The sequence below is a fragment of the Hemicordylus capensis genome, chromosome 6, assembly GCF_027244095.1.
Source record: "Hemicordylus capensis ecotype Gifberg chromosome 6, rHemCap1.1.pri, whole genome shotgun sequence".
Classification (NCBI taxonomy): Eukaryota; Metazoa; Chordata; class Lepidosauria; order Squamata; family Cordylidae; genus Hemicordylus; species Hemicordylus capensis.
In genome coordinates, this window is record NC_069662.1 from 12,407,004 (window position 1) to 12,432,092 (window position 25,089).

Sequence of the window (25,089 nt, forward strand, 5' to 3'; positions counted from 1 at the left end):
ACTTGCACAAAAGGCACACATCTCTAAGAACTTACATCAATAAGGGCCCTTGAAAATAGCTGTGCAGACTGGCCCTGGCTATCCCCATGGGCCTCCCTTTCCTCACTTGTTCACTTCACACTATTCTCCCCTGCAGTGCCTCTGCCAGGACAACCTGTATCCTGTCATTGGCTGGTTTGCCAAAGGCTATGGGAAGAACCAAGAGCCACTGCGGGCCTATGCCCTGACCTTCATCGTGGCTATTGCCTTCATCCTTATTGGTAAGTGAGGCCTTTCCCTGCTTCTTATGAGTCCTGTAACCCTTAATTCCCCCTAACATTAGCTGGCTCTGGATCTCACTCCACGCTGCAGAGTGAGATGGAAGAATTTTTCTGAGTTGGTCAGATGGACCGTGGGCTGCAGGGAACCAGCACTCGGGGAAAGAAGGGAGCTCATTGCTCTAGCTTGGCTCACTCCGCTTTGCGCTGAGTCCCTATTTGCAAGGAGTCCCTTTGCGGAGGGGAGCACGCAGAAATGTGACCCTCCTCCCACCTGCAGCCTGAAGTGGGACAGGTAGTGTGGCGGTTGAGATTTCTGTCAGCATGGTTTGTTTACAGGTGTGTGTTAAATGCATTTTGTAGGTCAAGGTTATGGAACTATGGAACCTGTTAATGTCATGTATATAATTGTAATTGTGCAATTAAATAATTGTGCAATGTATAACCGCACAATACATACGTTTGTGCAGGAAGGAGTTTGATTTACAGGAAGCAGCAGCAGCACCGCCCCTGCAGGAAAGAGAATAAACCCTGTACTGAGCGTGCAGGAGGGGAGAAGACCCTTAAAGATTGGAGAAGAAAACAAAGAGGAGGGAGTTGATAGTTGGTGGGCAGTTAAGCGGGTTGAAAGAGGGTTTGCTGGAGGGTTGGGGAGTAAAGTAATACTGAACAGGAGGGACTTAATTTTATTTTATTTTATTTTATTTTATTTATTTATTTAATTTATATACGTCCTAGTATAGAAATCTCTAGGCGGTTTACAGAATTAAAACATACAACACATTTAAAATTCATAAAAAGATAAATATTATAGATAAAAACACATCAAAATTTTAGAATACAATCTCAGTTGGAGGCCTGGGAAAACAGGTGCGTCTTCAGGGTTGTCCCAAAAGCAAACAGAGAAGGAGATGCTCTTGTCGCAGCAGGGAGCTGAAATATTTCTTTATTTACCAAATTTGTACACCGCCGCAAACTTTCGTCTCTGGGTGGCTAACAATAGCAGGAAACAAGTTAAAAACATATACAAAAAACTTAAAACAATTGAACAATTTAGAAATAAACCAGAGATTGAAACCTAAGGAAATTTAGGAAGCTGAGAAAGCTTGGGCAAAGAGATGGGTTGTCAGGTGTTTTTTTAAAACTGCCGGAGATGGGGAGGATCGTATCTCAGCAGGGAGAACATTCCACAATCTCGGGGCAGCGACGGAGAAGGCCCGTCTCTGTGTAGCCACCAAACGAGTTGGTGGCAACTGGAGACAGACCTCCTCAGATGACCTCAATGGGCAGTGAGGCTCGTAGTGAAGAAGACACTCTCTTAGATACCCAGGGCCTAAGCCATTTAGGGCTTTATAAGTTATAACTAGCACTTTGTATTTTGTCTGAGGAAGAGAGAAATTGGGGCTTAGAGGCAGGGGTGGGCAGACCTGGCCCTCCAGCTGTTGTGGAACTACAACTCCCATCATCCCCAGCCACAAGGCTGGGGATGATGGGAGTTGTAGTTCCACAACGGCTGGAGGGCCACATTTGCCCACACCTGCTCTAAAGGGAAGCCCTGAGAATCCTCAGAGGGGAGGCAGATTGGAAACTTAGTAACCAAGCAAGGCACCCTAAAACCCGAAAGATTAAAGACACAAGGAAGGAAGGAGTAAAGACACAAGGCGTAAAGATGGAAGGAGGAAAGACACAAGGAAGGAATCATAACATATTTAAAACATCAGCATTGTTGTAAGATATACGTCATAAGTTTATGTATCAACCCTGAAACCACTACGCTTATTTACAATCAGTTCCTGAAACCATACACTTTAGGAACTTGTGCAAAAACAACGGAATAAGCCCAAATTAAGTAAAACCAGTTATTTCAGCATTAACCAGGTGCAAGGACATTTTATTTCCTCTCCCACATCACCAGAAGGGAAACAAAGAGGGAGAAGTGTGGTTTGGGTCTCAGATCTGTCCCCAAACAGGTCTGATTGGTGGTGGCAGCAGAGATACCTGAAGGTCGGGTGACCCTCACAGGTGGTCCTTTCTGCTGCATGGTAGGCCATTAGTACAAAATTAAGAGATCTTGGGACAAGGACAGGACAGGTAGGTGTGAGGAGTGTCTGGAAGACAACTCATCTAAGGTGGGGCTCAGAGTTCATTCAAGAACTGAAGGAACATAAAATGTGCAACGCATCCATTAATAAACAAGACATTGAGAATCAATGAGCACAGATGCAAAATCAGTACCATTGAGGACTAGTGACCTGTTGAGCACACTGTGCCTGAATGGAACACCAGCGTGTTTACCTTCCTTGCCTTTGTTCTGCAGCTGAGCTGAACACCATTGCGCCCATCATTTCCAACTTCTTCCTTTGCTCTTATGCCCTCATCAACTTCAGCTGCTTCCACGCCACCATCACCAACTCCCCAGGTAAGCTGGGGAGGGCGGATGAGCCCTGGGGTTGGTGGCAAAGAGTGTCTGGCCATTGCATCCAGAATGGATGAGTTCGTGAAGGTTATTGAATGAATGTGTTGCATTCAGAACGTTTGTTTGCATTTGGGGGGGGGGTCAAGAATGCTTGCTCTGGACATGTTGGGATGAGATGAGAAGGGTGGGTGCAGAAGGTGGGTGGAGAGCTTTATGATGAGCAAAATCAACGACCAGTTAATACAAGCCTTGGTCAGACATGATGTGGTCCATGCCCACAGCAGGTGTCTGTACACATGAGGAGAGCTGGTCTTGTGGATGCAAGGATGACATGTCCCCTTAGCTAAGCAGAGTCTGCCCTGGTTGCATATGAATGGGAGGCCTGATGTGTGAGCACTGTAAGATATTCCCCTTAGGGAATGGAGCTGCTCTGGGAAGAGCACCAGAAGGTTCCAAGTTCCCTCCCTGACTTCTCCAAGATAGGGCTGAGAGAGATTACTGCTTGCAACCTTGGAGAAGCCGCTGCCAGTCTGTGTAGACAATACTGAGCTAGATGGACCTATGGCAGCTTCCTATGTTCCTGTGTACATCTTCTTGTGTGTATGACTGTACATGTCTTCATTCTAGAAGTGAACCTAGACAGACGCCTCAAATGCAGACTACGGATAGGAAGTGTACCACTCTACGTGTGTTGAACATAATGTGTGAACATCTGTGCCTGTATGCAGCTCTGTGCACTGTAAACAAATTGTGTGTGTTTTTAACATAACTTGTGAATGGGGCTACAGTCTGCAGAATCAAGTGGCAAAGCTGCCTGTTTGAATGCTCCACTATAGGGGAGTGGGGGGAAACCCTCCCTTCATGTAGACAAGTGGCCTGCCAGGTGTAAGGGTTGCAGTTTGTCTACACATGTGGCAGGACGAGGTAGTAGAATCGAGGTAGTAAGGCAGGCCTGTGTCCCATAGACCAGGGATTCTGAACGTTGGGTCCCCAGATGTTATTGGACTTCAACTCCCATAATCCCCAGCCCCAGTGCTCCTTAGCTGGGGATTATGGGAGTTGAAGTCCAATAACTTCTGGGGACCCAACGCTGAGAATCCCTGCCATAGACACATGGAATGTAAACCCCAGGAAGGAGGTGGGGAATAGGGCAGGCATGTGTTCGGTCAGTGGTGGGATAAACCAGGCTAGTCCTAGGCTGAGCAAGCATCACTTCCTCCCCACCTAACGCTTCCTTTGCCCCACTCAGGCTGGAGACCTTCCTTCCGCTACTTTAGCAAGTGGACGGCCCTCTTTGGCTCCATTGTATCCGTGGTCATCATGTTCTTATTGACATGGTGGGCTGCCCTCATAGTTGTCGGAATCATCATCGTGAGCTTGGCATATGTCACCTACAAGAAGCCAGGTGAGGGAGCCTGGGGCAGAATTGTGAAATGGGAGCAGGGTACAGTGGGGCGGAGTGTTGTCACCTGCCCAGAAGCCACACCCGATGAACGGGAAGTCCTGCTCAGTTAGGCAAATGAGCTACAAGCCAGAAATCTTGCATACACAAATGTCAGTGGGGTCCAATTAGGCAATATACCGTTTCAACAAAATTATGTGGCATGGCCCTTCCTGGTGTGTACCACTGCAGGTGCTGCATCCTGCTGTTTGATTCTAGTCAAGGTTTATGTGTGCTTGGCCAGCGTCTGTTCCAGCACCTACCCGAATCCTCTCAGCAGGAAGAGCTCTTTCGTTTATGAATGACATTCACAGAATCCCCAAGCTGAATTAATAATTCTAAAAATAAAATACGGCAGCCAAGTGATTAGGGTAGTGGAGAGCCAAACTTCAGACAGCCAGTGTTAAGCCAGATGTGACATTTAATGGGGCCTTAATTAAAATAGCAACTACAAGGGGACCCAATCAGGACTGGGACCATGGTGCACAAGAAGGGGGCATGTGACACTTTTTCTTGTGCCACAATCCCAAATAAAATGACATCCCCCCAAAACTCCATTGGCACCTGGAAGCTTCCCTTCTGGGGCTTATTGTAGCTGGCGGGGGGGGGGAGGGGTTTCAGTGGGAGCCCAGTGCAAGAGGAAAGGCTTAAATGCTGCCCTCTGCATGCTGCAGTCCCAGTCCTGTTCAGGACCCCCTCCCCCCCGCAGATGCTATTTTATTTTATTTTATTTATTTTATTTTAGTAAATACCAGTAATGCATTTAGCATAATGTCTGGCTTAACCCTTAGTTCATGCTCCCCCCGCACCCCAGAAGGATTGGATATACATCACAATTCTGTCCAAAAGGTTTACTTCTTGAGTGTGTTAGGATTAAGCAATACATTTATTTTCTGCATGAGTCACTGTAGTGAGTGGGCCTCCTTACTGGAAGGAGGCAGTGAGTCACGTAACTTCCTTTTGAGGGTGGGTAATTCTGCGGCATCTGAAGTGATTGGACGATCCCATCATGCCCAATTCGGCAGAACATTCCTGCCCTCTAGGGGAGGCTGGCTGGAACAAAGCCAAGCCAGAGTCGTAAATCATGTCGAGATAGAACTGGCACCCTCTCCTAAGTGTGGGTAATTCTGCCTAGTCTCTGCCGCAGGAGCGATTGAGTAATCCAGCCACATCCCATGTAAAGATTATTCTTATTTATTTATTTATTGCATTTAGTTATTACATTTATAAACCGCGCCATCCGAAGGCTCTGGGCGGTGTGCAACACGTTTTTCAAGACACAAAAGCACACACCACTTGAAACACAGTGCTGCAGCTGAATTACTTCCCGACAGACAGACACTGGAGGCTGAGTGGGAGGAGGAAAGGCCAGACTTGTGAGTCATGCAGAGATGCAACAGGCGGTCTCCTCGAAGAAGGAGTAATTTGCCCCCATCTCTGCATCAGCAGGGATTGAATTATTATCCCTCTCCACGCCCAGTGGATGCTGATTGGAAGGAAGCAAGGCTAGAGGAAGGCTATCTTGTTGTAAACTGCCCAGAGATGTGAGTTTTGGGCGGAATAAAAATATGTCAATAAATAAATAAATAAATAAACAAACAAAACAAAACAAAACAAAACAAAACAAAACAAGGGTTGTGAGGCATACAGGGACAAAGTGGGAAGCCTCCCTGTAGGATGCACAGTGGATATTTTTAAGTTCATGAGAACCCCGAAGTGTTCCATGAATGCATTTCTTATGAAGGCTATTAATTTTCTCAAAGCACACAGTTTGGGTATTACTGGAACATACACCAAGCACAACAGAAAGCTGATATTTGCACTGGAGGCCTCTCTAGGTTCTCGAAGGAATTTTTTTTTTTAAACTCTCTCACAGAGAACGGGGTAGGTAGGTATGGACTGAATTCTCATTGTTTGCCCTGTCTCTCCTCCCCACAGATGTCAACTGGGGTTCCTCAGTGCAGGCTGGCACTTATAACATGGCCCTGTCAAATGCTATGAACCTGTTCAACGTCGAGGACCATGTCAAGAATTTCCGGTGAGACAGAAACAAGAATTGTATCAAGTGGAGGGTAGTCTTCAGAACCAAACTCCCTCAGCTTTTTGCATCCCCATTGAGTAGACAATCCTGAGCTAGATAGACCAAAGGTCTGACACAGTATATGGCAGCGTTCTATGTTTCTATCGCTCTTGGGAAACGTGAGGTTCCCCCCCCCCCATATAGAAAGCTCGTAAATATGGATCTGGTTCTGAAATGAACTGAGAAGGACTTGCCCATCACCACTGTACTGTAATCCAAGTGCAGAGAAATCAAGGGTTGCTGCTGCATGTGTGAACCAGCCCATAGTTATGAAATGTTCTCCTTTGCAGGCCTCAGTGTCTGGTCCTTTCGGGCCCTCCCAACTTCCGCCCAGCCCTGGTGGATTTTGTCGGCGCCTTTACTAAAGGTGTGAGCCTCATGATATGCGGGAACGTGGCTGAGGTGAGTGCACCTGCCTGGCCAGGCTGAGCCCTGGGGCAGTTGGTGGAAAGATGGCCAGGGAGGGACCTGAGGGGCCGTGACGCTGCTATTTTAATGGGACCCCCATTCACATCAACAGCTGAAAGACTCCTCGTGTGCTGAAGACTGCGAAGAACAGTTCAAGTGGCTCAGCGCTCGTAAGGTCCGCTCTTTCTACAACTTCATCACAATGGGAGACCTGAGAACCGGTGCTCAAAGCCTCATGCAGGTATCATTACTGCAGAACCGATTCCAGCTTTGCAGGGAGGGCCCTCGGTCAGTTGGGCCTGGGAGGGTTCTTGGGTTGTTGAGAAGGGCAGTGAGAAGAGGCAGACTGAGGGGTGAAGGAGAACGAGGTTTGCAAGTGGAGAGAATGGCCCAGAATTCCCTACACACTCACACATAAACCATGAGCCAGCCCCACAAATTCTGGCCATCGCTGCCTTCTCAGGGGACGAATGCTCATTGTGATTTTTGACAAGGTCTGCTGCACCCCTAGAGATGGAAGACAGGTGATAGCATTGTCGCACTTACAGCTTTCTGTGCGCTGTCCCTTCTTTATCCCTAGCCCCAAACGTTCCGGGTAAAATTGCAGTCATTTTTGTACAGAGGAAAGGTCAGGATCAGGGTAACAATGAACAAATTGTTTAGTCTCTCCATGGAGTATGTATGTATTTGTTTATTTCGGCCCAAGGCCAGCATAAATACAAAAAGAAAAAGAAACAACAACAGCAGTAAATACATTAAATACATAAAACATTAATACCTTCAGATACTGTATACATGGCTAATTTCGTTCAAATAAAACCGGTTAATCTGAAGTGCACAACCCAGCATCTTGTGCCTCAATCACTCTGAACCAAATCTTGCTTGCTATGAAGAGAAATTTTGCTACCCTCCTGTAAGCATACTCTGACTTAGCAGTAAGCAGGAAAAGGACCTTATCCCCATCAGAAGGGCAATTCTCCATGGAGTAATCTTTATTTATTTAACACATTTCTATACTGCCCCCAAACTCACCTCTTTGGGCGGTTTACGATAAAAAATACCATTAAAACAAAATCAAAACATTAAGACAATCTAAACTTTAAAAAATGTTGAAATGAACCTTTTGGAGGACATTCCTGCCAATTTTCATTTCCATTCCTCTGACAACATCGATACAATTGTATAGTTGTTCTTGTGTTTTAAAAAACCTTTAAAAGGTTTAAAAACACCATTGCAAATCTGGCCGCTGTAGGCCATCCGGCCAGGACAATAAAAGCATGATAACACCCTGAAAGCTGAAGGTATTGTCGCCTGTTTTCCATCTCTAGGGGTGTAGAGACCTTGTCAAACATCACAATGAGCATTTGCCCCCACCCCACCCCAGATGGTACCAACAACCCCATCTGGCTCATGTACTAACTAGGACTCCTGAAGGGTGGACTCACTCAGCACAGGGCCTGCTCAGGTCAACGGTGGTGTATGCTGTTAGGGATTTGACTGAACTCCAAGATGGTGGCACTGGCTGAAGATCAGTGACCTCTTAGTGGGTTGTGGCTCTGGAAACTGGCTTGAGCTACTGGAAACAAACCGGAACAGAACACACGTGGGCATGCAAACTCCCAAAGCCCTATAACAATCTCGATGAAGATTGTTTTAAAAACCTGTAGATTCCCATGCTGTTTGGCTGACACTGTTGAAGTGCTGGCCTCTAGTGCTCACAACAACTATTACACCATTGATGCATCCAGCGTCCTTCCTTTCTTGGCCATAACAAACTAATGGCAGCCTCTCTCTGCAGGTCTCGGGCCTGGGCCGTCTCAGACCCAACACGGTAGTCCTTGGCTTCAAGCAGAACTGGCAGACAGACACTCCCCAGAGCCTGGAGAACTACGTGGGCATCATATAGTAAGGGCTGCATGTTGGGCAAAGAGGTGATGGAAGGGAAAACAGGTGAAGGGTGGCAAGTGGGTTGGAGAGAGATACTAGAAGGTTGGAAAAGTATGTTTCATTTTGCAAGACTGGCTTTTCCATTGCCCTTTATGATGCAAGCCCTGCTTAGCTGGTAAACAACGAAAGTCCCACCACTTAAACATATTCCAGGCAGAAAGCCATGCTCCATGCAGCAGCCCAAAGGTGGGAGTGAGGTGGTGGAATCCAGAAGTGTTGGAATGGACTGCACCATTCCAGACTACAAGTGGGAGGTACCTCACAGGGAGATTTGGTTTTTTAAAGGGGAAGCCTTAAAAAAAAAAAAAGGCAACTCCCACCCCCTTCCACCTGAAGTGGCGCAGTCCACTCGACCACCAGGATTCTGTTGCCTCATTTTGCTGCTCCTGTAGACCCGGCCTCTGTCTGTTGCAGTACCAGGGATGTGCCTTCCATGGGGCAAGGTGAGGCAGTTGCCTCAGACAGCAGGTTATTGGCAAGATGTCCCCTGCTACTTTTTAAAAATGGGGAAATGGAGGAGGATGAGCACATAGGGGACAGAAGCACTGTTGATGTGAGCCACCCGGAGAACAATTTATTATGGGTTGGCTAACAAAGATGATGATAATGAATTAATAATAATAATAATAATAATAATAATAATAATAATAATAATAATTTAATAATATTTATTTGTTAAATAAATAAGTATTTATTTATTAAATATTAAATATTATTATTTATTAAATATTAAATAAATATTTATTTATTAAAATAATATTTTAATAATATTTTAATAATTTGAACATGGTTGGCAGGCAGGTTATCAGTCCACAATTACTTGGAACTGCACCTTTTGCTCATAATAAAAGACCCAGCAAAAGGTGCAGTTCCAAGTAATTATAGACCGATAACCTGCCTGCCAACCATGTTCAAATTATTAATTGGAATAATAGCAGATGAAGTAATGCAACACTTATTAACTAATAAGCAGCTTCCAGTTGAACAGAAAGGAAATTGCCCGAACACCAGAGGCACAAAAGACCAGCTGCTGATTGACAAAATGATTTTAGAAAATTGCAAGAGAAGAAAAACCAATCTAAGTGTTGCATGGATTGACTACAAGAAGGCCTTCGACTCATACTAAAAGTTTAGAAACAACTGGTGTCAGCAAAAACATTCAGATATTTATTAAAAAAAGAAGCAATGAGCATGTGGAGTTCATAGTTAACAATCAATGGTGAGACACTTGGACAGGTTAGCATTAGAAGAGGCATTTTCCAAGGGGACTCACTATCCCCTCTGTTGTTTGTAATCGCCATGACTCCACTTTCACAAATACTAAACAAAACAGGCCTCAGATACCAAACATCTAAAACATCAAGTCAAATCAACCATCTGCTGTACATGGATGATCTGAAGTTGTATGGAAAGTCCCAGTCAGAAATTGAATCACTGCTAAACACTGTCCGTATATTCAGTAGTGATATAGCAATGGAGTTTGGACTAGACAAGTGTGCTGCATTAATAATGAAAAGAGGAAAAATAACAAAAACAGACGGAATAGAACTGCCCAATGGAAGCAAGATCAAGAACCTGGAAGAGAAAGGACCTTACAAATACTTGGGCATTCTCCAGGCTGATAACATTGCACACACTGAAGTTAAAAGAAAAATTGGAAGTGAATACATCAAGAGAGTCAGAAAAATCCTCAAGTCCAAACTCAATGGTGGGAACACCATACAAGCCATAAACACCTGGGCAGAGGCGTAACTAGGGAAAACGGCGCCTAGGGCAAGCACTGAAATTGTGCCCCCTGCCCCAACATCTGGTTAGGCTGAGAGAGAATTCTCTGGCCCAGAGTCACCCAGCTAGTCTCATGGCTGAATGGGGATTTGAACTCGGGTCTCCCCAGTCCTAGTCCAGCAGTCTAGCCACTACACCACACTGGCTCATTAGAGTGATGTACAAAGAAGAATACATAACTAAAATGGTCCCCTGTCTCCAAAGGGCTCACAGTCCAAAAAAAAACCCACACCAAACAATCTAAAAAGAAATATAAGGCAGATACCAGCAACAGCCACTGAAGGGATGCTGTGCTGGGGCTGGATATGGCCAGCTGCTCTCAGTTATGCTTGCACTTGCAATTAGTAATTTTATCTTTGCCCAAGATAAGACATGGTGAATGTTAAAAGCACAGCTAAGTGAGTCTCTTAAAACCTTTGGAAATATGCTTTATTTGCTATTCATGTCAGATCTGTATCACAACATTGCAGATTCTGAGGAGTTGCTTGCAAAACCTCTGTGCCCCAAATAGGGTTGTACAGTTTGCAACAGCCAGCACTCCTCCAAAGGCCCAAATAAAATTCCAACAAAGAATGCAATGCAGCTTATGTCTAGCACCTTTAAGCCCAATTTATTTACCTAACAGAGTTATGCACTTAATGAAGTATCTTCCCTGTATTTCCCTGGAGATGATGCCAGGCAGGGCACCTGGAACCTTCTGCATGCTAATCCTCTTCCCAGAGAACAGCCCCATCCCCTGAGGAGAATATCTTACAATGCTCACATGTCTCCCATTGAAATGCAAACCAGAGTGGACTCTGCTTAGCAAAGGGGACAATTCATGCTTGCCACAAAATCAGCAAAAAAATATTAATCTAAGAGAAATGCCAGAGACACAAAGCTAAAACCAACTTTTCTATGCCTGTATACAAACATGTTGCAGAGAGGTGGCAACTGTCCTAGCTGAAGCACCTGTGTGGTGGCCAGTGAGCTCATTCACTCTTGAGAAGTCCCTCCAGGCTTGTGGGCCAAACATCAGAATTATGACTGTGAGATGGCAACTTCATGGTAGATCTCAGGCCTACAGTACTGTATCAGATCAGATCAACCTTCAGGACCACTCAAGCCATGAGGTTAGCTCCATCGTCACCCCTCAGTTTTTGCCATTAAAATGGGCAAAAATTCAAAATTACTCACACAATGTAAGAAATCCTGCCCCATGTGTTGAATGCAGTATGATTCCCAGTTTCACTGAGGTATCATTACAAATGATCTCACATCAGTTAATAGTTTAATTTGCTGGGGCTTGGAAATTGAATTCATTTATGAATTAAGCTTTCCAAGTCCGTGAATTTAATATTCCCAATCCCTCCTCAGTTACAAAATGCACAGTGTGAACTGTGAAGTGAAACGGCATGCAATACAGTGTCAAGTAACAGGGGAATATTAAATGAAGGGAAAATTGTGATCTGTGGTTGAGGGACTTTAATAAACGTAAGAGTTTATGTTTATCACTAGATATCATTTATTGGGATCGGATCAGAGGAAAATGCACACCCAAGAACTTTCAATGAACGGTGATAATTGACCATCCAGGGAAATGCTTAAATGAATAAACTTCAACAAGGAATTGTGATCTGCAGCAGCAGCGCTCAGAGCAGGGTGTGTGTGGGAAGGAGAAGGACGACTGCTCAGTCATCGGTTTTCTCTGTCCTCCTGCCTGCTGCTGCCACGCCAATGTGACCCAGCACAGTCAAAACAACCCTGCAGTGCAAACATCTTGTTAATTTCAACCTGTTCCCCAATTCCACCTCCACCACTCCTGGGCCCTTCTGGATGTGTGTGTGTGTGTGTGTGTGTGTGTGTGGTACATTTATCCTTTAAGGGACATGAATGCGTGTAGGTATTATTAATTCTGGTCTTTGACCATAAATAAGCTTGACTGACTGGCATGAATATTATTTATTTCATTTATCTAGTTATATTTTTATACTGGCTGATATGTAAATCTCTATTTATTACTGATAGCTGCCATGGGCATTTGGGATAGGATGGGATATCCAAATAAAAGGAAAGATAAAGACAGGTCGGGCCTCTAGCTTTGTGAGGCCCTACCCAATCTAATGCTTCGTTTATTTTAAAAATTAGCTATACAAGGCTATCGTTTTGGCAGAGCATCTACTTTGCATGCAGAAGGTCTCCGATTCAACCCCTAGCATCTCAAAGTTGGGCTGGGAATGAAACCATAGAAAGTCACTGCCAGCCAGTGCAGACAATACTGAGCGAGATAGAGCAACGGTCTGACTCAGTATAAAGCAGCTTCCTATGTTCTGAAGGCTTTAAAACATATTCTCAGGCTAATGGAAACAGAGTTAAGGTAAAAGAAAAAAGATCTGAAAAAAGAGGAAGGGGGAATTGACTAGAGGAGGGCTGCACCAATTTATGCAATGCATTTCTGGCAGGGCTTTCTACTTGCACTGGTGGTGTGTTAGTACCACTAATTATATCCCCAGCTTACACACACTGTAGGGGCTAATTTGGACATTAATCATGGTTTTAGAGAGGAAAACACGTTTATTTTCTTTTAGAGAAGAAATGCGGATAAGAAATGCCGAGGCGAGGGGATGGCTGGGGAGCAGCAAGGTAGTAGCCCTATCCTTGCCCTTGCAAGCTCGCCACCGCTACCTGCACCCCGGGCAGTGGCCCGGCCCCGGACGGAGTCGTGTGCCCTGGGATGGCTGGTGGGGGGTGAGCACCAAGGTTGTAGCCCCCCTATCCTTCAGCCACTGGACCGCTGCGGCGGCGGATGGCCAGAGAACAGAGTGACACCGAGGCCTGCTGTCTGGCCCGGCGTCGCTTCCCAACTGCGAGGTGTGCCTGCGCAGTTCATTCAGTTAACTGCGCAGGCGCGCCTCGCAGTTGGGAAGCGACGCTGGGCCAAACGGCAGGCCTCGGCGTCGCTCTGTTCTCTGGCCATGCGCCGCCGCTGCGGTCCAGTGGCTGGGGGATAGGGGTACTACGACCTTGGTGCTCACCCCCCACCAACCATCCCAGGGCACACGACTCCGTCTGGGGCCGGGCCACCGGCCGGGGTGCAGGTAGCGGCGACGAGCTTGCAAGGGCGTGCAGCACCGCAGCACGACCCAGGGGAAAGGGCAACCAGACGGGAGGAGGGGAGGGGGTCAGGGGGAATCCGGCCACTCTCTGCCTCCTGCACGATGCGTTTTTGGATTGAGACGGTGAGCCTCAGCTACTGCCGTGGCCGGCCCGACAACCTGCCCGGCTTGGGCCATGCCGCCGCTGCCTCTTCCAGCCACCCGCTTCTGCCCCCGACTCCCCGGCCGCGCCACCACCCAACCCACCCAGCCAGTTCAAAGCAAGCCCACCACACCGCTCTCGGGCCCAGACATTTTAAATAAAAACAATACATTAATTATAATAATAAAATTTTAAAAAACAACAACACACACACACCTTGTCCTTCTGTGTACACTTTATTGCAGTGCTCCTTGGAGATGATGATGTGTATGATGTTGTTGCTGGTTTGGAGCCCCAGCCAAGCAGCAAGCAAGCTCTCTCGTCGCCTCAGACAAATGCACGTGTGTGCGAGGCAACGAGAGCAAGTCAACTCGTGCATGCGCGAGTGGGGGTGGGGCGGGCGGGGAGGAGTGCCACAAGGAGGTCCGTGGCCGCAGGCAGTGAGGGCGCCCATGGCAGCCGGAGCCGAGCGCACGCTGGGGGGGGGCGCCGCGCCACTCCTGCCTGCCTGAAGAAGATTAATTTGGTGTGAGCGGGGGGCATAGGGGCAGGTGCCCAGCTGGAGCCGAGCACTCGCTGGGGGAGGGGCGCCAGCGCCGCATGGTCGCGGCTGCTGCCAGCCTGCCGCCTAAAGTAAAAATAGATATTGTGAGGTGGGGGCGGGGGGGGGTCATGGCACTTTTTGGCGCCCTCCACCAAGTGGCGCCCAGGGCATGTGCCCTGCCTGCCCTGCCGTAATTACACCTCTGCACCTGGGCGATACCTATTATCAGATACACTGCAGGAATAATAGACTGGACCCAGGCAGAGCTAGAGACCAGGAAAATCATGACCATCAATCATGCTCTGCACCCCCGCAGTGATGTAGATAGGCTATACCTCCCTCGCAGCACAGGTGGAAGAGGAATGCTGCAAGTCCATCAAACAGCAGAGGAGGAGAAAAAAGGCCTTGAAGAATATATAAAGGACAGTGAAGAAGATGCACTACAAATGGTAAGAACGAGAAACTATTCAACACCAATGAAAGAAAGCAGGCCTACAAGAAAGAACAAGTCAAGAACTGAGCAGAAAAATGGAAAAACAAGCCACTGCATGGACAATATTTGCACAATATAAGTGGAAAATCAAACATCACCAAGACCTGGCAATGGCTTAAGAATGGCAACTTGAAGAAAGAAACAGAGGGTTTAATACTGGCTGCACAAGAACAGGCACTAAGAACAAATGCAATAAGAGCAAAAGTCGAAAAATCCACAACAAACAGCAAGTGCCGCCTTTGTAAAGAAGCAGATGAAACCGTGGACCACCTCATCAGCTGTTGTAAAAAGATCGCACAGACTGACTACTAACAAAGGCATGACAAGGTAGCAGGGATGATACACTGGAACATCGGCAAAAAATACAAACTACCTGTAGCCAAAGATTGGTGGGACCATAAAATTGAAAAAGTTGTAGAAAATGAAGATGCAAAATATTATGGGACTTCCGACTACAAACAGACAAACATCTGCCACACAATACACCAGATATAACTGTAGTCGAGAAGAAAGAAAAACAAGTTAAAATAATCGACATAGCAATACCAAGGGATAGCAGAATAGAAGACAAAGAAATAGAAAAAATCACAAAATACAAAGATCTACAAATGGAAATTGAAAGGCTGTGGCAGAAGAAGACCAAAATAATCCCAGTAGTAATTGGCACCCTAGGTGCAATTCCAAAACAACTTAAAGAGCACCTCAACACCACAGAGGCCACAGAAATCACCATCAGCCAATTACAAAAAGCAACTTTACTGGGAACAGCCTATATTCTGCGACGAGATCTATAACAACAACAACAATATTGATAATAAAATTCAGCCATCCCAGGTCCTTGGGAAGGACTTGATGTGCAGGATAAGACAAACCAATCAATAACACCTGTCTGACTGTGTAAACAATAAATAAAATAATAATAATAACAGTAGTAGTAGTAGTAGTAGAGATAGTAGTAGGTGCCCTGCCTTGGGCACACAGAAGCCCTGAGCAGCCACTGTGCAGCACAGCAGGTGAGTCTCAAGGCCCTTAAAGAGTTATTGTGATGAGATTGTTTGTGACAGGATCTGGTGCTCTCAGATGCGTGAAGCCCTAGTCGCTGTCTGGATACTCTTTCCCTGGGCACAGAGGTACTGATCGGCCTTGATGGAAAATGGACACTCTGCACATGCTCAGAGGCACCCTTCCCTCTCGTTACCTCCACTAAGTTGGAGAAGAGCGGCCCCCTAACCACGTGATAGAGGAGATTTCAGGACCTGGTGCATATTCTTTGGCGGGACTCAGGCAAATGCTGGATCTTTGTCTTTACGGGTCTTTCCCTCTTTGCAGTGACTCCTTTGACTTCAGTGCTGGCGTGTGTGTGCTCCGCATACGCAGTGGACTGGATGTGTCACGGACAGTGAAGGCCCAAGGTGCGTGTGCCCAGGGAAGGGGAGGGTCAGTCAGAATTGCTGCTGTTTCCCTCTGGGAGAAGCGAGGGACCTGGTCCTCAGAAGGCCACATACAAAAAGAGCTGAGATGTCAGGGAGACAACAAATCCGTGAAACAGTCTTGAAGGTCAATGTATAAGACGCAAACATGTATAAAGATTGGAAGACTGGACTCTGAACGTTCATATTTGCCCATTGTTCCATCTTTGCCATTACTGTATATGCTGGTTTCATGTATGGTTTGGGATTTGTCATATCAACTGTTTATTTACATATATGTTTGTGTCATGTACATTGACCTTCAAGTCTGTTTCACAGGTTTGTTGTTTCTCTTTTGGTTTTTGGTCCGTGATTCCCCATATGGTGTTGTGTGAGCTGTCAGGGAGATGCAGAGAGAAAGAGAGCGGTGGCTAGCATATTGTGCAGTGCCCCGCTGATCCAAGAGTGAGGTGCCTGTGCTGGTTCTGCCCACTTCTAAGCCACGTCCACGATATTCCTGAGCTCACCGAGCCTCTTAAGAATTGCGTTCGTGCTGACACAATTGGGAATAATTGGAGCAGTGTTGCTATAGCAGTGGTAATTCTTAGCCACCACAGAGGCTCTGTGAGCTCAGAAACAGCATGGGGATGACTTAGAAGTGGATGGAATCAGTGCAGGCCCTTGGACTGTGTTTGTGTTTCTGAACCAACCATATGAAGGGAAACCATGAAGTAGGACAATCACCTCAGGCAGTGGACTGCGGGGACCATGGAGTACATTGTGCAAAAGAGGAGGAAATTGGGCAAAATGCCTTAACTGGCGTACTTTGTAGGCAGGCTGCAGAATCCAGCTTTTCTTGTTGCAGAATTTACACTTACCTTCCTTAAATTTTAAGTCCACAACTGTGACTAATCCTTTCATCATCTCTTCCCCACAGTAAACTTGGGATTTCAGGACACTGAAGGAGCTCTGGGCCATGAGAAACAGAGGCGTAAGTTGAAGGCATCAGGGTCTAGAATGAGATACCTGGTTTAGGAGGATGAGTGGGCTTTGTTCTCATAGGGTGGACAATGCCAGGCGCAATGGTTCCCCTGGGTTTTGTGCCCTGCTTATGTGGAGTGGGGATTTGAATCTGGTTTCCCACATTCGGAGCTGAGGAGCTTTGACAAGGAGGACTAGATGGTCAAAACAGATGTGAGGACATTCCAGGGAGACACTGGAAAGACACTTCATTCACTCTTCCCCACAGATGTTGGATTCAAAGTAGTCGGTGCCGACACACATCTGGAGACCGTCTTCCAGAGCAAGCAGAAGAAGAAAAACATTGACATATATTGGCTGTATGATGATGGTGGTATGTGCCTTTTCTTCATAAGTGAAGTTGGTACTCTCCAGAAGAGGGGAGCTCTTGTCTCCCATTTTCCTCTGCATGGGGACTGTAGCACCACAGAGCTACGGAAAGGCTAATGTGATAGCCCTTTGGTACTGAGCTGACAAATCACATTTGGGTGATGAAGGCATGACACCCAGAGAAGGGGCCACTCTAGCCCTCCAGCTCTGTGGCCCAAGCCATGCCTGGCATTAGTTGCCACACAAAATGGCTGCACTCGGCCACTTTGGGACTGGGGCCTTGCTTTGATCAACATGTATAAAAGAGAGGAAAAGCTGCAGAACACTGTTGAGGTCAGCCTTATGCCTTTCTCTTGTTCCCGCAGGGCTCACCCTCCTGATCCCCTACCTCCTCACCCGCCGAAAATGCTGGAGCCATTGCAAAGTCCGAGTCTTCATTGGAGGGCAGATGGCGAATGCAGAACAGCATAGAGAAGAGTAAGAGTTGGGGGTAGGGGGAAATCCCTTCCATGATTCGGGAGAGTCAGTCAATAGTTTCCAAATTCTGTTCTGGTGACCTCTGCAGTTCCTTGGAAGCTTACTTTATTTAAGTGACTGGCTCAGAGTCGCTGAGTGAGTTCCATGGCTGAATGGAGATTTGAGCTTGGGTCTCCCTGGTCCTAGACCAGCACTCTAACCACTACAGCTCACTGGGCCACAGATCACGAATAGTGTACAATTCTCCTGAAAAAGAGCTTGCCCTAGGTGCCTGGATCCCACCCACCCCCGTCACCCTTAGCAGTGACCAAGCTCCCCAAAGGCTTGGCCTGTGCTCCATATGGACTACGGGAGTATGATGACCAGATGCAAGAGCAGGCGGTGCTCCTATATCTTTCAAGTTCTGCAGAAGAGAGAATTTTGGCAGGCTCAGCTTCTCATGTCATAGCACTACAGAAATGAGAAAAGCTCTCCACCAGAATTCCCCCTTTTGCATGACTTGTAAAACAAGTTGTAAAAAGAAATTTTTGCACCCAAAGTTCATCTTGGAGGTGCTTTTTTGCAACATAACTGCATTTGGGTTTTCATGCTTTTGCATTTCATAGTTTTCTGAGTTATAGTTAATTTATGTATTGCATTTATGTCCCATTCTTCCTCCAAAGAACCCAGAGCAGTGAGCATGGTTCTTTTTATTCCCCTCTTTACCCTTGTTTAACACTCGGAACACTAATCCACACACTGGCTCTTAAAATCAATAACCACTGGGTGCTCTCCCCAAATGGATGGTAGACAGAAACAGAATTATATGTTCACTCTCTTCTCCTCACTGTGACCCTCAGGATCCAGCTTTTGCTGAGCAAGTTCCGCCTGGGCTTCAATGAAGTTGTGGTGCTACCAGAAATCATGTGGGCACCAGAGGAAACAAGGTGAACATCCAGAATTTTGCCACACTCCTGTAAGATCTTTGCCCCTCAGTCTCAAGTACCCTGTCTAAAACGTACTCCTTTGTAACCTGGTGTGCTCCTTTGTGTTACAACTCCAGCTCAGCTGTACTCATCATCAAGCCAAAGAATGTATGTTCTTACAAGTGAAGTGAATACCCACAAAATGGTGGGAATGTTTGAAATCTGCAGGCTGGGGGGGGGGGATTTCCAGACGGGGAAATATTAGCTCAGAATGGAGGGTGTGCATTTGCACATCAGCCAGATTCGTGCCGGATATTGGGCAGCACTTCACACACTATTTGGTTTTTTCATTGCATGTTAGAGCCTAGCCCAATTTCAGTCTGGGGTAAAAAAAAAATCCACTTGGGGGGGGGGCAAATTTGCAGTAAACCTAAATTAAAGCCTGCTGTCTGGGAAAGCTCCTGGCATTTTGACGTTTACAGTTTGCAAAGAGTGAGAAGACGGAGAGAAAGGATTGGTCAGCAAGCTTCTGTCGTCATCAGTGGCCCTTAACTTTGTATTGAGAGAACCTCTTCTGTACTGCTGTTTCCGTTTTCTGTACTGCTGTTCCAAGACGAGACATTTGAGGGACTCTTTTCCAGGTGATAGGTTCCCTCACATTCGGCATTCACATATTTCCCCCTCCCTCTCAGCTTTCTGCCAAGCAAATCTTCAGGAGAAGGTGGGAAGACAGGCTTGCTTACAGAAATAGAGATTTTAAAATGGGGACAACCACCAAAGCTAATCCTTGCACATTCCTATAGTTGGTAACCACTTTTCCTTATCTCCTCTCTTTGGAGGCTGTGCAGACAACCCTGAGACTGCACCCCAGAATAATTCCACGGGTATCGGCTGTGGCTGTAATTCTCACTTGAACCCACAATTGTCCTCTCAGGTTTGGCTGCTCCTCACTTCTAATTCTTTCCCCCCTTTCTCTCTCTCCTTGTGGCAGTCGCAAAGAGTTTGAGGATCTCATAGCCCCCTATCGGTTTAATGAAGGCCAGAAAGGCTCGGAAACTGTGGAAGGGATGAAAAAGGACGCCCCTTGGAAGGTCACTGATGAAGACCTCAGAGTCTACAGGAAAAAGGTGAAATGCGCCTGGGTTCCATTTCTAACAGAAGGGCCGAAGTGGGGGCCCAGCTCTGGCTGACTTTCAGTGCTGTTAACTTGGAAGTTCTGATACCGTAGAAGGCTCTCTTGCAGCACCGATGCTTCCTTGCTCTGAATGTGTTTCCGCTGAATGTCTCTCATTGTTGTATTTTTTGTCTCTGAATGGCTTTCTCTGCTGTGCTGAAGGTACAAAAGGGGGATTCAGAGGTGCTCTTACTCCTGGACTTCCGGGCTGACGTCCAGGGCCTACACAGCCCCTGGGGGCCCCCAAATCCTCTTTAGTCTGTCCTGGGTGGTTCACAATGGGAATACCAAGCAAACAGGTGCTTTTAAACTCCCATGAGTTTAGGAAGTGGGAGATGCCCTGGCCACTGCATTTCCGGCTTTGACAGAAAATGCAAAGGTTGCACGCACAATCTCTTAGTTGTGAGCTGGTAACACTACCAGAGTCAGGAGAGCTGAAAGAATTCCCATTCTGGCTTGTTGAGACTAGTGGTGACAGGGGCATGAAAGAGAAGACCTGAAAATCCACTTACCACGTGCTTTTTGACTTTTGTCTTTTTAGTCTGAACAGCACATACGCCTCCACGAGATACTACAGGACCACTCCCGCAATGCAGCTCTCATTGTCATGTGAGTCATGTTCTCTTCTCTTCTGAGAGGTTGGGGTCCCTGAGTGGGTGGTAGTTACTTAGCAACCACCCATATCAGTCCCAGCTCTACTCCCATCTCCAAACCCTTCTGAAATATGTTTCAGACAAAAGGTCCTTCCAGATGTCAAAAAACTGTGTTGCGTGAAGAGCACCTGCACACGTTGATCCACTCTCCCTGCATGCCGGCAGACATGTGCCTTCTTTCCCAGCAGGCTTTGACATGCTGTTTAGACAGTCAACAGGAACCTCATGCAATTTCCACAGCACCATCTGCTGGTCGGCTCTTATTTTTCAGGAACAGGGTGGTCCATGGTTGGGGACTCCTGTGATTTTCTCATTGTAATGGAGGATCCATCATCTGGTTAAGGTTAGACTCACAATCACGTCCCACCTCCAGAAGGGCGAGAGACCTATTAGGCTGGTCCACCCGAGAAGGTTTTTCAATCCAATAGGATTCCAGGAAGCCTTGGAAGGATTTAATGTTGGCTCTGCCAGTGATCCTGTTGATGCCCTGGTGGAGAACTAGAACAGCAAACTCTCCAGGACAGTAGACATGATTGCTCCTAAGCGTCCTCTCTGACCCACTTCAAAACTGGCCCCTTGGTATACGGAAGAGCTACGGCGGGGATGAAGCGGCAAGGTAGATGAGTGCAGCACAAGTGGAGAAAGACTCGACTCGAATCCAACAGATAGCATTTGAAGACCTATGCTCAGGCAATATGTGCGGCAAAGAAGCGATTCTTTTCTGCCTGTATTGCATCCGCAAGCGCACATCCAGCAGAGTTGTTCAGGGTTGTGAGAGGGCTAGTATATGCCCCTCTGCCCTTGAATGAGAATTTGGAAGCATCAGCTACCTGCTGTGATGTTTTTAATGAGTTCTTTGTAGATTAAAATCTCTTGTCTTTGTGCCAACTTAGACCCAGACCCCCACAATTACTGCAGTTTCTGATGCAGAGGTTTCCAGTAACAACTCCTGTGCAGTTAGGCTGGATCAGTTTCAGTCTGTGATTCCTGAGGATGTGGACAAGCTGCCTGGAACCATGCAGCCTACCACCTGTTCTCTTGACCCTTGTCCAACATGGCGTATACTATCTGGCAGCGGGGTTTTTGTTGAAGGCCTGGTAGAGATCATAAATGCTTCTCTGAAGGAGGGCAGGATGCCTCCTTGTCTTAAGGGGACAATTATTAGACCTCTTCTGAAGAAGCCTACCTTGGCTCCCTCAGAGTTAAATAATTACAGACCTGTCTCCAACCTTCTGTGGCTGGGCAAGGTGATAGAGAAGGTGGTGGCCTCCCAGCTCCAGGCAGTCTTGGAGGAAACTGATTATCTGGACCCATTTCAAACTGCCTTGAGACTGCCTTGGTCGGCCTGATGGATGATCTCTAACAGGGAATTGACAGAGGGTGTGCGACTCTGTTGGTCCTTTTGGATCTCTCAGCGGTTTTTGATACTATAACTCATAGTATCTTTCTGAACCATCTGAGAGGGTTGAGAGGTACTGCTTTGCAGTGGTTCCCCTTGTACCTCTCAGAAAGATTCCAGTTGGTGTCCTTTGGAGATTCTTGCTCTTCAAAACATGAACTTTTATATGCCATCCTCCAGGGCTCTATACTCTCCAAAGCTTTTTAACACCTACACAAAACCACTGGGAGAGATCATCAGATTTGGTGCAGGGTGTTATCAGTATGCTAATAACACCCTAATCTATTTCTCCATGTCAACATCATCAGGAGAAGGCATAACTTCCCTAAAAGCCTGCCTGGAGGCAGTGATGGGCTGGATGAGGGGTAACAAACTGAGACTGAATCCAAATAAGACCGAGGTACTTATTGTGCGCAGTTGGAACTTGGGAGACTATTTTGATCTGCTGGTTCTGGATGGGGTCACAATTCCCCAGAAGAAACAGGTACTCTGTCTGTGGTTGCTTTTGGACCCAAACCTCTCCCTGGTGTCTCAGGTTGAGGCAGTGGCTAGAGGAGCTTTCTATCAGCTTCGGCTGATACACCAGCTGCGTCCGCGTCTTGAGATGAATGACCTCAAAATGGTGGTACATATGCTGGTAACCTCCAGGCTAGATTACTGCAATGCGCTGTGTGTGCACCTAGTCCAGAAACTGCAGTTGGTACAGAATGCAGCAGCCAGGTGGGTCTCTGGAAGAGACCATCTTACTCCTATATTAAAAGAGCTACACTGGCTGCCAGTACATTTCCGGGCAAAATACAAGTTGGTGGTTATAACCTATAAAGGCCTAAACCACTTAGGCCACCCAGGGTATTTAAGAGAACATCTTCGTCACGATGTACTCCATCGTCTGCCGTTGGGGAGGGGCCTTCTCTGTTGCTGTCCAAGGCTCTGGAATGCTCCCCCTACTGAAATAAGAGCCTTCCCATCTCTGACCACCTTTTAAAACTCTCTAAAGACACATTTATTCACCCAAGCTTTTTAACTGGACTTGTGGTTTTGAATTGTTTCAAGGTTTGGTTTTTATGTTGCTGTCAACTGCCCAGAGACGGAAGTTTGGGGTGGTGTGCAAATATAATACATAAATAAATAACCCACCACTTTTCATTACTACTTTTCTGGTGAATGGGGGGAAAGAGTGGGTTATTCTCAGAAAGCAATTGCTGGCCAGCTCGTGGTGCTACAAACATCGTATGAAGTCCCTGAGGGCCATTTGAACAGCCTTTGGAATCCTACTGAGAAAGAAGACATAAGCCTATAGGAGTGCGAGTTGCTTAGAATTTGCACAAAAGCTCCTCAGATAGTGCAGTTTTTTGCCATCTGGAAGGATCCCAACATGGGGAAGGCTCGTGATAGGAGGCTACAGGCCTTCTCCATTGCTGCCCCAAGGCTTTGGAACCCACTGCCTGCTGAAATAAGAGCCTCCCCATCTCTTACAACTTTTAAAAAGGCAGTCAAGACACATTTGTTCACCCAAGCTTTTAGTTAGATATTGTTTTAATAGTTTTAATGTTTTAAATTTTAATTGTTGGAATGTGTTGATCTTTTTATTGGTTGTTTTTGTCTTGTAAGCCGCCCAGAGAACTTGCATTTTGGGCGGTATAAAAATGTTAAATAAATAAATACAGAGAGGGGCTGTGCAGAGAACGTGCACTCAGGAGGGTATGCCTGCTGGCAGCCTTCCTGAGGCCAAGTTTTGGCCCAGTGCTTGCAGTTGTTAGTTCTTGCTCCAAAGGGTAAGTGTAAAGAACAGCCCAACTTCAGACTATTTTGATTTACACCTGTGCATAATTTTGGTATTGGGTACAGAATTCAGCATCCTGAAAATCTTTCCAAGGAGAATATTCTAGTACTGATGGGTTTACTGCTCAGCTCGAAATCTGAGAGTTCACCAACTTTCCTCCATGCAGAACTGTGAACTCTTTAGGGCAGGGGTTCCATACCTTAAGTCCCCAGTTGTCGTTGGACTACAATCCCCCTCATACCCAGCCACAATGACTTCGAGCTGTTGTGAATGAAGACAGTGGGATTTGTAATTCAACAATATCTGGACACCCACGGTTGAGAACCCTTGCAACAGGGCAAAGAGTACACAACAAGCTTGATTGTAACAGCACATGTATTCAGACGGCCCAGGCTGATCCCCATATCCCTCAAGTGTCCCTCTCTTTCTTTTCCCCCGTTCTCCAGGAGCCTTCCTATGGTACGGAAAGGGGCCTGTCCAAGCTCCCTCTACATGGCTTGGCTGGAGACCATCTCCAAGAATCTCAACCCGCCTGTCGTCTTCATTCGAGGAAACCAAGAGGATGCACTTACCTTCTATTGCCAGTAAAGGGCAGCACCGTATCAAGGGAGTTGTCCCACAGGTGCCTAGGAGGAACGCATCCATTGTACTTCATGGGAATGCCAGACACCAGTGAGGAGCAATGGGTTCTCTTTACCAGGCACATAAATAAGCCAGTGGACTGTCTTTGCTGTCTCTGAGAAGTGAGGAACGGCTACATCTCATGGAGGCAGTTCTGTGACTTAATTTCTTCCCCTTCGTTTTCCTGGATTGTGTACCCCGATGGACTGATACTTATTGTACTGACCTCCCTGGGTTCTGTGCCAAGTCTGGGACTATCTGTAAATATTAAAGTTTTAAATATTGTTATTTAACCATTGTGGCATGGCTCTTGATTTAAAGTCTCTGGGCCTACTGCATGATAATTGGCCCAGTCCACTTACTACAGTCCTCGCCTGGTTGTCTCTCGCTCTTTGCCAAAGCTGAAGGGACTACAAAAAGGGACCCCTGGAATGAAGTGTCAAAGCAGCTTTAGCACAAGGACTAGAAACTTGATGTAGAGCTCACGAAAGGCAGCAGAGAGAGAAGCTAAGCAGTCATAAGCAAAGGAGAAAGAAGATGAGTTTGGCAAAGAAATTCTGAATCCATTGAAGAGAGTGCATACTGTAGCTGTTGTAGAGAATGGAAAAGTGAGATCCAGTGAGTTATCTGATGCCATACAAAGAGTCAGTGCCTCTCTTCCTGCACACGTCCTCTGTACTGACCCTTGGGCTTTTTGTACTGCTCAAGCA

At 46.6% G+C, this 25,089-nt stretch overlaps 1 protein-coding gene across 1 annotated transcript in view; it reads left to right on the forward strand.

Annotated features, from left to right (window-relative positions):
* Positions 1–24,672, forward strand: part of LOC128330289 (solute carrier family 12 member 3-like) — a 72,424-nt gene extending 47,752 nt beyond the window's left edge. Inside the window, exons 14-28 of the mRNA XM_053262910.1 lie at positions 137–260; positions 2,575–2,676; positions 3,923–4,078; positions 6,053–6,152; positions 6,485–6,596; positions 6,715–6,843; positions 8,401–8,507; positions 15,938–16,020; positions 16,955–17,008; positions 17,267–17,371; positions 17,733–17,844; positions 18,684–18,770; positions 19,741–19,876; positions 20,465–20,532; positions 24,205–24,672. Coding sequence (XP_053118885.1) covers positions 137–260; positions 2,575–2,676; positions 3,923–4,078; positions 6,053–6,152; positions 6,485–6,596; positions 6,715–6,843; positions 8,401–8,507; positions 15,938–16,020; positions 16,955–17,008; positions 17,267–17,371; positions 17,733–17,844; positions 18,684–18,770; positions 19,741–19,876; positions 20,465–20,532; positions 24,205–24,346 — 1,617 coding nt within the window. The 3' untranslated portion in view covers positions 24,347–24,672. The remainder of the gene's footprint in view (positions 1–136; positions 261–2,574; positions 2,677–3,922; positions 4,079–6,052; positions 6,153–6,484; positions 6,597–6,714; positions 6,844–8,400; positions 8,508–15,937; positions 16,021–16,954; positions 17,009–17,266; positions 17,372–17,732; positions 17,845–18,683; positions 18,771–19,740; positions 19,877–20,464; positions 20,533–24,204) is intronic.
* The last annotated feature ends 417 nt before the right edge of the window (positions 24,673–25,089 follow it).